This window comes from Pseudophryne corroboree, chromosome 2, assembly GCF_028390025.1.
Source record: "Pseudophryne corroboree isolate aPseCor3 chromosome 2, aPseCor3.hap2, whole genome shotgun sequence".
Classification (NCBI taxonomy): Eukaryota; Metazoa; Chordata; class Amphibia; order Anura; family Myobatrachidae; genus Pseudophryne; species Pseudophryne corroboree.
The window spans coordinates 174,335,713-174,353,658 of record NC_086445.1 but is presented as its reverse complement, the minus strand read 5'-3'; the positions used below and the strand labels follow the sequence as shown (position 1 = coordinate 174,353,658).

The following is a 17,946-nucleotide window of genomic DNA, read 5'->3' as shown; positions in this document are numbered from 1 at the left end:
TGAGAATCTGAGCCTGAAGGGGTCGAGCATGAAACTTGGCATATGGAACTGCATGCATCGGAGAACCGAAACCACCGGTAAATGCAGCAGAGCTCGAATTCTGGACTGTATGTCCCAAATCTTGTCCTGAGGAAGAACCACTTTCTGGTTGTTGGCGTCGAATAAGAGTCCCAGAAACATCATTTTCTGGGAAGGAAGCAAAGACGACTTCGGACAATTTATTATTCGTCCGAATGACTGTAGAGTCTCTATTGTGAGACGCAAGTTCTGGTGAAGAATCAACTCTGACGGGGCCTTGATCAACAGATCATCCAAATATAGAGTAATGTTGACTCCCTGACACTGCAAAACTGCCACCACATGGCCCATGACCTCTGTGAATAACCAAGGAGCCGTGGATAGACCAAAGGGAAGAACCTGAAACTGAAAATGTCAAGGCAGACTGCGAATCTCAGAAGAGATTGATGACCCGTCCAAATAGAAATAAGCAGATAGGCGTCTTGTCTAATGAGGACAAATATCACCCTGGTTCCATGGCGACGATAATCGAGCGGATGGATTCCATCTTGAAATTTTGGGTTGAACTGAACCGTCCAGTTTGTCCACGAGTAAAATCCCCGACCTCTCTGCTGAGCGGGAACTAGAAGAATTACTTCATTTCGTAAAAGAGTGGCTGTTGCATGACGAAGAGCTCGACGTCTGGAGGGACCGTTTGGAAGAGGAGTGATGAACCCACGATATGGGACTGGTTCCTCGAGATCTAACATATATCCCCTGGATATGACTTCCGTCACCCACCGATCTGGTTTCGACAGGAGCCACACTTCTTTGAACTGTAGTAACAGAGCCCCAACCGTCACTGATCCCTCCGGAGAACGTGAACAGTCATGCAGTAGGTTTGTTGGCAGGTTTACTTCTACCTCAATGCCTCTGTTTGTGGGTATCTGGAGAGAAAGCACGAAAGGAATGGAAACTACCTCTGCCCTGTATACGAAAGGACCGAAACCTTGTAGTATTCGGTTTCGGAGGAGCAACTGGAAGAAAGGGGCTCTTGCCCTCCTGTAGTATCTGAAATAATCTTCTTTGATCCTGAACCAAAGAGAACTCACCTTCAAAGGGTTCCGCCGACAAAGTCTGTTTGGAGTCAAACTCGGCATTCCAAACCCGAAGCCAAAGAGACCGTCTTGCTGTCACGGTCAAGGCAGAAAAACGGGATTGTAGCGCAGCAGAATCAACCAAGGCCTCACCCACATAAGTGAGAGCCTCCGAAATCTGTTCTGCTAATTGAATGGCTTCCGATGGATCGTCAGACTGCATTCCAGATATGACCTGTGCTAGTCAGTCATCCGCGGCCTTGAGGACCCAAGCGCCAGCTAGAATTGTGATAAAGAAAAACGATTTAGGCATTGTTTCAATCTTCCTAACTGTAGGATCTTTCAACGTCACAGACTGTACAGAAGAAATAACCGTAGCTCCTGCTAAATGTGAAATGGGAGCGTCTACCTTTGGGGCTGTTTCCCAAAATCTCATATCCTCCTCTTTAAAAGGATATAGAAATTTAAATTTCTTAGGGGCTTGGAAACGAAAATCCGGCTTAAGCCAGGGCTCCTTTAAAATATCCCTGTTATTAAGAGTCTGACGGATGGTGTCTATCAGCAATCTAACACCTGAGCTAGTAGAAAAATCATCTTCCCAGACCGAAACCTCGTCCCACTCTGGGTCTACTTCCCCATCCTCCAATGGGAATGACTCCAGTGGGCAACGGCTGTGGCCGTTTTGTAGTAGAAGAACTGCCGGCAGAGTTTACAAACTTGTTTAGGGATTGAGTTAAATCAGCAAGACATCTGCCCATATTTTGAGTCCACACCGGATGTTCCTGGACCAAGGAGGCATAGACTGATCCGCGGAACCTCACTGTTGGTCCACCACAGATGCACCAGAGCATGAAGCACAGAGGGTATCCGCATCCGTCCATAATCTGTTTTGCCCATAATCTGAGCCCACAGAGGCTCCACCCGAGTCTGACCGGACTCAGCCACCGACCTAGACTGACGTAATTCAGAAATGGCATCCACCATGTTCTTAGCCCATGGAGGTAAAGACTGATCTTTGGAACCTCCCTTGAACAAGAAAAATAAACCAATCCTTAAGAGGACTATAAATGCACTATAAATCCCCTACAACAGTGACCTAGTAGTGAACCCACAATGCTAGTGACACCAAAGGGGATGACTGTTATCTCACACTATAGCTAGAGAAACAAAAACCCACAAATATACTTGCAGTTAGCTGATACCCATTTGAGAAGACAAAGTGAGAAATGCTGCTGCTTCTAATAAAAACTTCCCCTGAGGATAGCTGTAGTCTCAGTGTTGAGTAGCACAGCACCCCCTGTCAGTAGTAGGAGAAGATGGCGCCCGGAGCCCTCTGTACGCTGGAGGGGAGCGCGCGAGTGGGCAGAGCATGGCGGGAAGCCGTCCCTGTACAATTATGTAATAGCCGCGGTAGCTTACAGGGAGAGACTACTAAACGTAAGTCAGTGTCTCCCGCGCGCCGCTATACAGAGCGGCTTGTACGGCAACTGCATGTAAGTTCCGGGGAGCGCGACACCACTCTCCCGGCCCCTGATCAGTATTTACACTACCACAGCCCCTGACCGTAAACCCCCAAATAAAGTTGACTGTCCAGCCCCGGAACGAGGTCCGTGTTGGAGGAGATGTGGTGGAAGGGGGACGCGCGCGGGCGGTGTTGTTTACAGGGAGGCTGTGATAAAAGTACAAATCTAGAAATAGCAATAGAGGGGACAGCCCAATACTGTCAGTGACAGATTGTGGCTGTGTACCTTATCCCTGCCGCATCCTGTGTAGAGTAGAACGAGGCCCCAGTGACCAGAGTGTGGTGGCCTCCAGCGGCAGCGAAGAGTGGAACAAACCTAACTAAATCCACTCCAGCAGTACCTGCTAGGTACTTCAGAAAAAATCCAAAAATAATAAAAACCTCACTATTACATAGAAAGAAAAGAACTGTGTCTGTACTCCACAGGCACAAAACTAAAACTGAGGTGCTGGCTAGGCAGGAAGGAGATGGGAGGGGTTAGAGGGGGGAGGAGTCAGGTTTTAATAGTTCTGTGCCAAACTCCACAACCACACACCTCTAACCAACAAGTAACGGCGCAGCGTCCCCCAGATGGATGAAAGAAAATAGATTGTTCTAGAACATGAGTCTTCATCCTGTGGCCCTCCAGCTGCTGTGAAACTACACATCCCAGGATGCCCTGAAACAGTTTTGCTATTAAGGTATGCTAAAACTGAGGCAGGGCATGCTGGGAAGTGTAGTTCCACAGCAGCTGGAGGGCCGCAGGTTGAAGACCCATGTTCTAGATGATAATCAGAAGCAGAGTGCGAAACTACAAAGACGAAAAAGACTACAGAACATACTTCAAATAACCATTCTAGCTTCTCTGCAGAAAGTAATACAGGTACACTCTTCTGTGACAATCCTGGCAAGGAGGAGGTTAAACCAAATAGGGGGATCATCTCCTTTCTCCCAGATGCTGCATTAACGGACAAGCATTTACAAAACAAAAAACAGACTTAAAGCCCCCTTTTAGACTATTGTAGGATGAAGCATTAACACCATATTGTGCAGTTTACACCGTCGTAGCTTTATTGCACTAACATTTTTGTTGGTCTTGCTCAGCTTTTAAACATTTAAACAATAAATTGTGGAGGTGGGGGGGGGGGGGGATAAGAAAAAATAAAAAAGTGTTGTACCTCTCCAATACGGACAGGAGTGTTTCCTGAATTAGGTATGCATGGAAGAGGACAACGCTCACGACATTCTGGGTGGGCCACAACACGGCAATCACGACACTTTAAAGAAAGTTTTCCAAATTTGATCCTTTTACCACAAGGAACACAGGACTCTGGTTTTATCACCTGAGAATGGAAGTGAGAAACTACAGTGAGAAGAGAAAAATAAAATTTATAAACTTTCGCTGGGTTAAAGACTTACGGTTTTTGACACAAAATCATGAAGTCTTATGCCCTGATTCTGTGGAGTTCTGCAGCTGTCTGTCTCATGGTGATCATTAAATTGTCTGCTCATCAAACTTGAGTCACTACTCCAGGGCTGCAACTGAGCTGTAAAGACAAATAATGTAGAAAGACGTTTTAATATTAGCGCAAATCACTGATATTTACAGCAGCAAACTAAATCTCCAACACCAGTCAGACGTACTCACCAGGCCTTCGGCTGCGTGTGTAATAGGGTACAGTCTCAATAGTCGATACAGCTTCGATAATACCTCCATTGTTTGGGACAGTCACAGTTGTTTTTGTTACTATGGACTCATTAGCCTAAAATGCATTGATTTCAGAAAATGAGGCAAATTAAATATGGTAAAATGTGTACTGCTACAAACCTAAAATAAAATGTATATTACATTTTGATTGTAACTGTAAAGTACCGTTAATAAACTACACATGTAGATAATATGATTGCAAAGTAACTAACCGGATCCACAGCTAATCCAAACGAACGGGTTCTCTTTGATGGAACAGGGAGCCCCTCTGTGTGCTGTCTGGAAGAGCGCTAAAATACAAATTATAATTCAGAGAAGACAAAATATATATATATATATATATATATATATATATATATATATATATATATATATATATATATATATATATATATATATATACATACACATATACATACATACATACACACACACACACACACATATAAGGTGCGGCACTCGACTTTGAATAAAAGACAACCAGACCACGCTTTTCAGCAACGTTTCAGTGTAATAAACACTATCATCAGGCTAACAGAACCATAAACAACACATACACGTGGTGTTTTAAATAAGAATTTACTTACCGATAATTCTATTTCTCGTAGTCCGTAGTGGATGCTGGGGACTCCGTCAGGACCATGGGGAATAGCGGCTCCGCAGGAGACAGGGCACAAAAATAAAGCTTTAGGATTAGGTGGTGTGTACTGGCTCCTCCCCCTATGACCCTCCTCCAAGCCTCAGTTAGGATACTGTGCCCGGACGAGCGTACACAATAAGGAAGGATATTGAATCCCGGGTAAGACTCATACCAGCCACACCAATCACACCGTATAACTTGTGATCTGAACCCAGTTAACAGTATGACAAAACGTAGGAGCCTCTGAACAGACGGCTCACAACAATAACAACCCGAATTTGTTTGTAACAATAACTATGTACAAGTATTGCAGACAATCCGCACTTGGGATGGGCGCCCAGCATCCACTACGGACTACGAGAAATAGAATTATCGGTAAGTAAATTCTTATTTTCTCTAACATCCTAAGTGGATGCTGGGGACTCCGTCAGGACCATGGGGATTATACCAAAGCTCCCAAACGGGCGGGAGAGTGCGGATGACTCTGCAGCACCGAATGAGAGAACTCAAGGTCCTCCTCAGCCAGGGTATCAAATTTGTAGAATTTTGCAAACGTGTTTGCCCCTGACCAAGTAGCAGCTCGGCAGAGTTGTAATGCCGAGACCCCCCGGGCAGCCGCCCAGGATGAGCCCACTTTCCTTGTGGAATGGGCCTTGACAGATTTAGGTTGTGGCAAGCCTGCCACAGAATGTGCAAGTTGAATTGTGCTACAAATCCAACGAGCAATCGTCTGCTTAGAAGCAGGAGCACCCATCTTGTTGGGTGCATACAATATAAACAGTGAGTCAGACTTTCTGACTCCCGCCGTTCTTGAAATATATATTTTCAATGCCCGGACCACGTCCAACAACTTGGAATCCTCCAAATCGTTAGTAGCCGCAGGCACCACAATAGGCTGGTTCAGGTGAAACGCTGACACCACCTTAGGCAGAAAATGAGGACGCGTCCGCAGTTCTGCCCTGTCCGTATGGAAAATCAGATATGGGCTCTTATATGATAAAGCCGACAATTCTGATACTCTCCTGGCTGAAGCCAGGGCCAGTAGCATGGTTACTTTCCATGTAAGATACTTCAACTCCACCGATTTGAGCGGCTCAAACCAAATGGGATTTGAGAAAATCCAAGACTACATTAAGATCCCACGGTGCCACTGGGGGCACAACCGGGGGCTGTATATGTAGTACTCCTTTTACAAAAGTCTGGACTTCAGGAACTGAAGCCAATTCTTTCTGGAAGAAAATCGACAGGGCCGAAATTTGAACCTTAATGGACCCCAACTTGAGGCCCATAGACAATCCTGTTTGCAGGAAATGTAGGAATCGACCCAGTTGAAATTCCTCCGTGGGGGCCTTCCTGGCCTCACACCACGCAACATATTTTCTCCAAATGCGGTGATAATGTTGTGCAGTCACCTCCTTCCTGGCTTTTACCAGTGTAGGAATGACCTCTTCCGGAATGCCTTTTTCCCTTAGAATTCGGCGTTCAACCGCCATGCCGTCAAACGCAGCCGCGGTAAGTCTTGGAATAGACACGGTCCCTGCTGAAGCAGGTCCCGTCTTAGAGGTAGAGGCCACGGATCCTCCGTGAGCATCTCTTGAAGTTCCGGGTACCAAGTTCTTCTTGGCCAATCCGGAGCCACTAGTATCGTTCTTACTCCCTTTTGCCGTATAATTCTCATTACTTTTGGTATGAGAGGCAGAGGAGGGAACACATACACTGACTGGAACACCCACGGTGTTACCAGAGCGTCCACAGCTATTGCCTGAGGGTCTCTTGACCTGGCGCAATACCTGTCCAGTTTTTTGTTGAGGCGGGACGCCATCATATCCACCATTGGTTTTTCCCAACGGTTCACAATCATGTGGAAGACTTCTGGATGAAGTCCCCACTCTCCCGGGTGTAGATCGTGTCTGCTGAGGAAGTCTGCTTCCCAGTTGTCCACTCCCGGAATGAATACTGCTGACAGTGCTATCACATGATCTTCTGCCCAGCGAAGAATCCTTGCAGCTTCTGCCATTGCTGTCCTGCTTCTTGTGCCGCCCTGTCTGTTTACGTGGGCGACTGCCGTGATGTTGTCCGACTGGATCAACACCGGCTGACCCTGAAGCAGGGGTTTTGCCAGACTTAGAGCATTGTAAATCGCTCTTAGCTCCAGTATATTTATGTGAAGAGACATCTCCAGGCTTGACCATACTCCCTGGAAGTTTCTTCCCTGTGTGACCGCTCCCCAGCCTCTCAGACTGGCATCCGTGGTCACCAGGACCCAGTCCTGTATGCCGAATCTGCGGCCCTCTAACAGATGAGCACTCTGCAACCACCACAGAAGAGACACCCTTGTCCGTGGCGATAAGGTTATCCGCTGATGCATCTGCAGATGCGATCCGTACCATTTGTCCAGCAGATCCCACTGAAAAGTTCGTGCGTGGAATCTGCCGAATGGAATCGCTTCGTAAGAAGCCACCATCTTTCCCAGGACTCTTGTGCATTGATGCACAGACACTGTCCCTGGTTTTAGGAGGTTCCTGACAAGTTCGGATAACTCCCTGGCTTTCTCCTCCGGAAGAAACACCTTTTTCTGAACCGTGTCCAGAATCATTCCCAGGAACAGCAGACGTGTCGTCGGGGTCAACTGAGATTTTGGAAAATTCAGAATCCACCCGTGTTGTTGCAGCACTAGTTGGGTTAGTGCTACTCCGTCCTCCAGCTGTTCTCTGGACCTTGCCCTTATCAGGAGATCGTCCAAGTAAGGGATAATTAATACGCCTCTTCTTCGCAGAAGAATCATTTCGGCCATTACCTTGGTAAAGACCCGAGGTGCCGTGGACAATCCAAACGGCAGCGTCTGAAACTGATAATGACAATTTTGCACCACGAACCTGAGGTACCCTTGATGTGAAGGGCAAATTGGGACATGCAGGTAAGCATCCTTTATGTCCAGGGACACCATAAAGTCCCCTTCTTCCAGATTCGCTATCACTGCTCTGAGTGACTCCATCTTGAACTTGAATTTTTGTATGTACAGGTTCAAAGATTTCAGATTTAGAATAGGTCTTACCGAGCCGTCCGGCTTCGGTACCACAAATAGCGTGGAGTAATACCCCTTTCCCTGTTGTAGGAGGGGTACCTTGACTATCACCTGCTGAGAAAACAGCTTGTGAATGGCTTCCAATACCGTCGCCCTGTCTGAGGGAGACGTTGGCAAAGCAGACTTTAGGAACCGGCGAGGGGGAGACTTCTCGAATTCCAACCTGTAACCCTGAGATACTACCTGCAGAATCCAGGGGTCCACCTGTGAGCAAGCCCACTGTGCGCTGAAATTCTTGAGTCGACCCCCCACCGCTCCTGAGTCCGCTTGTAAGGCCCCAGCGTCACGCTGAGGGCTTTGCAGAACCCTGAGAGGGCTTCTGTTCCTGGGCAGGGGCTGCTTGCTGCCCTCTCTTACCCCTTCCTCTGCCCCGAGGCAGATATGACTGTCCTTTTGTCCGCTTGTTCTTATAGGACCGAAAGGACTGCGGCTGAAAAGACGGTGTCTTTTTCTGTTGGGAGGGGGTCTGAGGTAAAAAGGTGGATTTTCCGGCAGTTGCCGTGGCCACCAGATCCGATAGACCGACGCCAAATAATTCCTCCCCTTTATACGGCAATACTTCCATATGTCGTTTGGAATCCGCATCACCTGACCACTGTCGCGTCCATAAACTCCTTCTGGCAGATATGGACATCGCATTTACTCTCGATGCCAGAGTGCAAATATCTCTCTGCGCATCTCGCATATAAAGGAAAGCATCCTTTAATTGCTCTATAGTCAATAAAATACTGTCCCTATCCAGGGTATCAATATTTTCAGTCAGGGAATCCAACCAGACGACCCCAGCACTGCACATCCAGGCTGAGGCGATGGCTGGTCGCAGTATAACACCAGTATGTGTGTATATACTTTTTAGGGTAGTTTCCAGTCTCCTATCCGCTGGATCCCTGAGGGCGGCCGTATCAGGAGACGGTAACGCCACTTGTTTTGATAAGCGTGTGAGCGCCTTATCCACCCTAGGGGGTTTCCCAGCGCGCCCTAACCTCTGGCGGGAAAGGGTATAATGCTAATAACTTTTTTGAAATTAGCATTTTTCTATCTGGGTTAACCCACGCTTCATCACATACATCATTTAATTCCTCTGATTCAGGAAAAAATAAGAATTTACTTACCGATAATTCTATTTCTCGGAGTCCGTAGTGGATGCTGGGGTTCCTGAAAGGACCATGGGGAATAGCGGCTCCGCAGGAGACAGGGCACAAAAAAGTAAAGCTTTACTAGGTCAGGTGGTGTGCACTGGCTCCTCCCCCCATGACCCTCCTCCAGACTCCAGTTAGGTACTGTGCCCGGACGAGCATACACAATAAGGGAGGCATTTTGAATCCCGGGTAAGACTCATACCAGCCACACCAATCACACCGTACAACTTGTGATCTAAACCCAGTTAACAGTATGACAACAGAAAGGGCCTCTTAAAGATGGCTCCTTAACAATAACCCGAATTAGTTAACAATAACTATGTACAAGTATTGCAGATAATCCGCACTTGGGATGGGCGCCCAGCATCCACTACGGACTCCGAGAAATAGAATTATCGGTAAGTAAATTCTTATTTTCTCTATCGTCCTAAGTGGATGCTGGGGTTCCTGAAAGGACCATGGGGATTATACCAAAGCTCCCAAACGGGCGGGAGAGTGCGGATGACTCTGCAGCACCGAATGAGAGAACTCCAGGTCCTCCTTTGCCAGGGTATCAAATTTGTAAAATTTTACAAACGTGTTCTCCCCCGACCACGTAGCTGCTCGGCAGAGTTGTAATGCCGAGACCCCTCGGGCAGCCGCCCAAGATGAGCCCACCTTCCTTGTGGAGTGGGCTTTTACAGTTTTAGGCTGTGGCAGGCCTGCCACAGAATGTGCAAGTTGAATTGTGTTACAAATCCAACGAGCAATCGACTGCTTAGAAGCAGGTGCGCCCAACTTGTTGGGTGCATACAATATAAACAGCGAGTCAGATTTTCTGACTCCAGCCGTCCTTGCAATGTATATTTTTAAGGCTCTGACAACGTCCAACAACTTGGAGTCCTCCAAGTCGCTAGTGGCCGCAGGCACCACAATAGGTTGGTTCAGATGAAATGCTGATACCACTTTAGGGAGAAAATGCGGACGAGTCCGCAGTTCTGCCCTATCCGAATGGAAGATTAGATAAGGACTTTTATAAGATAAAGCCGCCAATTCAGATACTCTCCTGGCAGAGGCCAGGGCTAGTAACATAGTCACTTTCAATGTGAGATATTTCAAATCCACCTTTTTCAATGGTTCAAACCAATGGGATTTGAGGAAATCTAAAACTACATTTAGATCCCACGGTGCCACCGGAGGCACCACAGGAGGCTGTATATGCAGTACTCCCTTGACAAAAGTCTGGACCTCAGGGACAGAGGCCAATTCTTTTTGGAAGAATATTGACAGGGCCGAAATTTGAACCTTAATGGATCCCAATTTGAGACCCATAGATAATCCTGATTGCAGGAAATGTAGGAAACGACCCAGTTGGAATTCCTCCGTCGGAACCCTCCGATCCTCGCACCACGCTACATATTTTCGCCAAATGCGGTGATAATGTTTCACGGTGACTTCCTTCCGTGCCTTAATCAAGGTAGGAATGACTTCTTCTGGAATGCCTTTCCCTTTTAGGATCTGGCGTTCAACCGCCATGCCGTCAAACGCAGCCGCGGTAAGTCTTGAAAAAGACAGGGACCCTGCTGTAGCAGGTCCCTTCTCAGAGGTAGAGGCCACGGTTCGTCCGTGAGCATCTCTTGAAGTTCCGGATACCAAGTCCTTCTCGGCCAATCCGGAACCACTAGTATTGTTCTTACTCTTCTTTGCCGTATGATCTTCAATACCTTTGGTATGAGCGGCAGAGGAGGAAACACATACACTGACTGGTACACCCAAGGAGTTACCAGTGCGTCCACAGCTATTGCCTGTGGATCTCTTGACCTGGCGCAATATTTGTCCAGTTTCTTGTTGAGGCGAGACGCCATCATGTCTACAATTGGTCTTTCCCAACGGTCTATTAACATGTTGAAGACTTCTGGATGTAGACCCCACTCTCCCGGATGAAGATCGTGTCTGCTGAGGAAGTCTGCTTCCCAGTTGTCCACGCCCGGGATGAACACTGCTGACAGTGCTATCACGTGATTCTCCGCCCAGCGAAGAATCTTGGCAGCTTCTGCCATTGCACTCCTGCTTCTTGTGCCGCCCTGCCTGTTTACATGGGCGACCGCCGTGATGTTGTCCGACTGAATCAACACCGGCTTTCCTTGCAGGAGAAGTTCCGCCTGGCTTAGAGCATTGTAGATTGCTCTTAGTTCCAGAATGTTTATGTGAAGAGATTTTTCCAGACTCGTCCATACTCCCTGGAAGTTTCTTCCTTGTGTGACTGCTCCCCAGCCTCTCAGGCTGGCGTCCGTGGTCACCAGGATCCAATCCTGAATGCCGAATCTGCGGCCTTCTAATAGGTGAGCCTTCTGCAACCACCACAGAAGTGACACCCTTGTCTTTGGTGACAGGGTTATTCGCAGGTGCATCTGCAGATGCGACCCTGACCATTTGTCCAACAGATCCCTTTGGAATATTCTTGCATGGAATCTGCCGAATGGAATTGCTTCGTAAGAAGCCACCATTTTTCCCAGGACTCTTGTGCATTGATGTACTGACACTTTTCCTGGTTTTAGGAGGTTCCTGACCAGATCGGATAACTCCTTGGCTTTTTCCTCTGGAAGGAAAACCTTTTTCTGAACCGTGTCCAGAATCATTCCTAGGAACAGCAGACGAGTTGTCGGGATTAAATGGGATTTTGGAATATTCAGAATCCACCCGTGTTGTCTTAGCACCTCTTGAGATAGTGCTAAAGCTGTCTCCAGCTGTTCTCTGGACCTTGCCCTTATTAGGAGATCGTCCAAGTATGGGATAACTAATACGCCTTTTCTTCGAAGAAGAATCATCATCTCGGCCATTACCTTGGTAAAGACCCGAGGCGCCGTGGACAATCCGAACGGCAGCGTCTGAAACTGATAGTGACAGTTTTGAACAATGAACCTGAGGTACCCTTGGTGTGCGGGGTAAATCGGAACGTGTAGATACGCATCCTTGATGTCCAAGGATACCATAAAGTCCCCTTCTTCCAGGTTCGCTATCACTGCTCTGAGTGACTCCATCTTGAACTTGAACTTTTTTATGTAGAGGTTCAAGGACTTCAGATTTAGAATAGGCCTTACCGAGCCATCCGGCTTCGGTACCACAAATAGAGTGGAATAATACCCCTTTCCTTGTTGTAATAGGGGTACTTTGACTATCACCTGCTGAGCGTACAGCTTGTGAATGGCTTCCAACACCCTCTCCCTTTCGGAAGAGACGGTTGGTAAGGCAGACTTCAGGAAACGATGAGGAGGATCCGTCTCTAATTCCAACCTGTACCCCTGAGATATTATCTGCAGGATCCAGGGGTCTACCTGCGAGTGAGCCCACTGCGCGCTGTAATTTTTGAGACGGCCCCCCACTGTCCCCGAGTCCGCTTGAGAGGCCCCAGCGTCATGCTGAGGTTTTTGCATGAGCCGGGGAGGGCTTCTGTTCCTGGGAAGGAGCTGCCTGTTGGTGTCTCTTCCCTCTTCCTCTGCCTCGTGGCAGGTACGACAAGCCCTTTGCTCTCTTATTTTTGTAGGAGCGAAAAGGCTGCGGTTGAAAGGTCGGTGCCTTTCTCTGTTGGGGAGTGACTTGAGGTAAAAAAGTGGATTTCCCGGCAGTAGCCGTGGCCACCAAGTCTGATAGACCAACTCCAAATAACTCCTCCCCTTTATACGGCAAAACCTCCATGTGACGTTTTGAATCCGCATCGCCTGTCCACTGTCGTGTCCATAAGGCTCTTCTGGCTGAAATGGACATAGCACTCACCCGAGATGCCAGTGTGCAAATATCCCTCTGTGCATCACGCATATAGATAAATGCATCCTTTATTTGTTCTAACGACAGTAAAACATTGTCCCTATCTAGGGTATCAATATTTTCAATCAGGGATTCTGACCAAACTACTCCAGCACTGCACATCCAGGCAGTTGCTATAGCTGGTCGTAGTATAACACCTGCATGTGTGTATATATTCTTTTGAATAACTTCCATCTTTCTATCTGATGGATCCTTAAGTGCGGCCGTCTCAGGAGAGGGTAACGCCACTTGTTTGGATAAGCGTGTGAGCGCCTTGTCCACCTTAGGGGGTGTTTCCCAGCGCGCCCTAACCTCTGGCGGGAAAGGGTATAATGCCAATAACTTTTTTGAAATTATCAACTTTTTATCAGGAGCAACCCACGCTTCATCACACACGTCATTTAATTCTTCTGATTCAGGAAAAACTGTTTGTAGTTTTTTCACACCATACATAATACCCTGTTTTACGGTATCTGTAGTATCAGCTAAATGTAACGTCTCCTTCATTGCCAAAATCATATAACGTGTGGCCCTACTGGAAAATACGTTTGAATTTCTACCGTCGTCACTGGAATCAGTGCCCGTGTCTGGGTCTGTGTCGACCGACTGAGGCAAAGGGCGTTTTACAGCCCCTGACGGTGTTTGAGGCGCCTGGACAGGCATTAATTGATTGTCCGGCCGCCTCATGTCCTCAACTGACTGTTTAAGGGAAGATAAACCATCACGTAATTCCACAAATAAAGGCATCCATTCTGGTGTCGACCCCCTGGGGGGTGACATCTGCATATTTGGCAATTGCTCCGCCTCCACACCAATATCGTCCTCATACATGTCGACACCACGTACCGACACACACCGCAAACTCACAGGGAATGCTCTAATGAAGACAGGACCCACTAGCCCTTTTGGGGAGACAGAGGGAGAGTCTGCCAGCACACACCACAAAGCGCTATATATACAAGGGATATCCTTATATTAAGTGCTCCCTTATAGCTGCTTTAATATATATATATATATAGCCATTAATGTGCCCCCCCTCTCTGTTTTACCCTGTTTCTGTAGTGCAGTGCAGGGGAGAGACCTGGGAGCCGTTCTGACCAGCGGAGCTGTGACAGAAAATGGCGCCGTGTGCTGAGGAGATAGGCCCCGCCCCTTTTTCGGCGGGTTCTTCTCCCGCTATTTTTCCAGTCAGGCAGGGGTTAAATATCTCCATATAGCCCCTATGGGCTATATGTGAGGTATTTTTAGCCTTGTATAAGGTTTATATTTGCCTCTCAGAGCGCCCCCCCCCAGCGCTCTGCACCCTCAGTGACTGCCCAGTGAAGTGTGCTGAGAGGAAAATGGCGCACAGCTGCAGTGCTGTGCGCTACCTTATGAAGACTGAGGAGTCTTCAGCCGCCGGTTTCCGGACCTCTTCACGCTTCAGCATCTGCAAGGGGGTCGGCGGCGCGGCTCCGGGACCGGACTCCACGGCTGGGCCTGTGTTCGATCCCTCTGGAGCTAATGGTGTCCAGTAGCCAAGCAGCAAATCCACTCTGCATGCAGGTGAGTTTACTACTTTCCCCCTAAGTCCCACGTTGCAGTGATCCTGTTGCCAGCAGGACTCACTGTAAAGAAAAAAACCTAAACTAAACTTTCTCTAAGCAGCTCTTTAGGAGAGCCACCTAGATTGCACCCTTCTCGTTCGGGCACAAAATCTAACTGGAGTCTGGAGGAGGGTCATGGGGGGAGGAGCCAGTGCACACCACCTGACCTAGTAAAGCTTTACTTTTTTGTGCCCTGTCTCCTGCGGAGCCGCTATTCCCCATGGTCCTTTCAGGAACCCCAGCATCCACTTAGGACGATAGAGAAACTACAGGTAGTTTTTTCACCCCCCACATAATACCCCTTTTTGTGGTACTTGCAGTATCAGAGATATGCAAAGCCTCCTTCATTGCCGTGATCATATAACGTGTGGCCCTACTTGAAAATACGTTTGTTTCATCACCGTCGACACTAGATTCAGTGTCTGTGTCTGGGTCTGTGTCGACCGACTGAGGTAAAGGGCGCTTTACAGCCCCTGACGGTGTCTGAGACGCCTGGGCAGGTACTAACTGGTTTGCCGGCCGTCTCATGTCGTCAACTGATTTTTGTAATGTGTTGACATTATCACGTATTCCATAAACAAAGCCATCCATTCCGGTGTCGACTCCCTGGGGGGTGACTTCACCATTATCGGCAATTGCTCTGCCTCCACACCAACATCGTCCTCATACATGTCGAGACACACGTACCGACACACAGCAGACACACAGGGAATGCTCTTATCGAAGACAGGACCCCACTAGCCCTTTGGGGAGACAGAGGGAGAGTTTGCCAGCACACACCCAAGCGCTATAATATATATGGGAACAACCTTATATAAGTGTTGTTCCTTATAGCAGCTTAAATATATCCAATATATCGCCAAAAAATGCCCCCCCTCTCTGTTTTACCCTGTTTCTGTAGTGCAGTGCAGGGGAGAGTCCTGGGAGCCTTCCTCACAGCGGAGCTGAGCAGGAAAATGGCGCTGTGTGCTGAGGAGAATAAGCCCCGCCCCCTATTTCGGCGGGCTTTCCTCCCGTAGTATTAGATAACTGGCATGGGTTAAATACATACATATAGCCTCAATGGCTATATGTGATATATTCTTTCGCCATAAGGTATTAAAATATTGCTGCCCAGGGCGCCCCCAGCAGCGCCCTGCACCCTCCGTGACCGCTTGGTGTGAAGTGTGTGACAACAATGGCGCACAGCTGCAGTGCTGTGCGCTACCTTCATGAAGACTGAAGAGCCTTCTGCCGCCTGTTTCCGGACCTTCAATCTTCAGCATCTGTAAGGGGGGTCGGCGGCGCGGCTCCGGGACGAACCCCAGGGTGAGACCTGTGTTCCGACTCCCTCTGGAGCTAATGGTGTCCAGTAGCCTAAGAATCCAATCCATCCTGCACGCAGGTGAGTTGAAATTCTCTCCCCTAAGTCCCTCGATGCAGTGAGCCTGTTGCCAGCAGGACTCACTGAAAATAAAAAACCTAAAAAACTTTTTCTAAGCAGCTCTTTAGGAGAGCCACCTAGATTGCACCCTGCTCGGACGGGCACAAAAACCTAACTGAGGCTTGGAGGAGGGTCATAGGGGGAGGAGCCAGTACACACCACCTAATCCTAAAGCTTTATTTTTGTGCCCTGTCTCCTGCGGAGCCGCTATTCACCATGGTCCTGACGGAGTCCCCAGCATCCACTTAGGACGTTAGAGAAAAGTATATAAGGCAACGCCCATGTCTACACCGGGACTGCACACCCGGCCGGCATTAAGAATCAATGACGTCACTCCCCGCGGACAAGCGCACAGGGAATGACACAGTGCACACCATCACCATGGTTACAGCTTAAACAAAGCAAAAACGGAACATTGATGTAAATGGGGAGCCAAAGTAACATGAAATAAGAAGCAACAGCAACAAGATAGACATTGCCATTAGATGAAAGAAATATAATATAGTGAATCATTAAAAATATGAAAGTATTAAATTCTCATTAAGGCCATGAGGAAACAAAACACCCAATCTATGGATCCATCTGGCTTCATATTTCAATAATTGTAAATTACGATCCCCACCACGGTAAGAGGCAGGTATGTGGTCTATCATGCGATATCTAATGCTGGAAAGATTATGTTTGGCTTCAAGAAAATATGTCTCGCCACCGCCTGCTCACTGCTCCCTGACTGCAAAGCAGCACGAATGGCAGAACGGTGGTCGGACATTCTCTCCTTGAATTTACATTGCGTCTTGCCCACATAGGACAGACCGCATGGACACACAATCTGATAGACAACATACATGCTATTACAGGTAAGGTGATGCAAAATCTTGTACTTTTTACCAGATCGGGGGTGAGTAAACACATCTCCTGCGAGCATGTAGCCACATGTAACACAGGAACATTTAAAACAACCAAATTTATTGCGGGATAAAAAATGGTCAGGAGCATCATTAACTCTAGTAATGTCAGACTTTACCAGATAATCACGTAAATTCCTACCCCTAGAGTAACAGGGCATCAGCCTGGTATTAGTTAATGACAGCGATTCATCAGATGCAACTATAGGCCATGCGGCCTTGGAAATCCTATTGATGTCAGATAATACATTAAATTTATTGATCCAAGGGAACACCTGATTACCAGCGTTAGTACTTTTTTTCTTTAATAAATCATTTCTATTAAGCGATAATACCTTGCATTTGATTTCCTCCAGCAAGGTGCGTGAATATCCACGCTCCTGAAACTTAATGATCATCTGATCCATTTGAGCAGAAGCAGTAGTAATATCGCTATTAATACGCATAGTTCTAATCATCTGGGAATATGGTAATCCCTTTTTTAAACTTGCAGGATGACAACTGCTAGCTAACAGCTTTGTTTAAGCTGTAACCATGGTGATGGTGTGCAGTGTCATTCCCTGTGCGCTTGTCCGCGGGGAGTGACGTCATTGATTCTTAATGCCGGCCGGGTGTGCAGTCCCGGTGTAGACATGGGCGTTACACACGTGGTGTTTTAAAGTATTTAAGGTATGTGTTTATGGTTCTGTTAGCGTGATGATAGTGTTCATTACACTGAATCGTTGCTGAAAAGCGTGGTCTGGTTGTCTTTTATTCAAAGTCGAGTGCTGCACCTTATCTGGATATGTCTTTATCATTGTGAGGGCACAGGTTGAAGTTTACCACACGGATCATTGGAGTGCCGGACCTTGGAGTGTGTGTGTCTGCGTGTATGCATGCATGGTTCACTCTAGGCTGTTTTAGCAGGGCGCCGCGCCCTGCCCATTTTTTTAGCAGGCAAAACCCGCCCTGCCCCTTTTGCGGCGCCCTGCTAGAACAGCCGCCCGCTTCCTGCCCTCCCGGCGTGTATAGATGCCGTGCGCATGCGCGCGGCATCCATTCACGCATTGGGAGAGGGCTGGGGGAAGCCCAGCACCGACGGA

At 47.8% G+C, this 17,946-nt stretch overlaps 1 protein-coding gene across 2 annotated transcripts in view; it reads right to left on the bottom strand.

Annotated features, from left to right (window-relative positions):
• RACGAP1 (Rac GTPase activating protein 1) overlaps positions 1 to 17,946 on the bottom strand; it is a 121,746-nt gene that overhangs the window by 50,395 nt on the left and 53,405 nt on the right. For both annotated transcript variants that reach the window (XM_063952032.1, XM_063952034.1), the window contains exons 7-10: positions 4,516 to 4,593; positions 4,244 to 4,358; positions 4,015 to 4,142; positions 3,774 to 3,938 (exon numbers count right to left, since the gene is read on the bottom strand). In XM_063952032.1, coding sequence (XP_063808102.1) covers positions 3,774 to 3,938; positions 4,015 to 4,142; positions 4,244 to 4,358; positions 4,516 to 4,593 — 486 coding nt within the window. The remainder of the gene's footprint in view (positions 1 to 3,773; positions 3,939 to 4,014; positions 4,143 to 4,243; positions 4,359 to 4,515; positions 4,594 to 17,946) is intronic.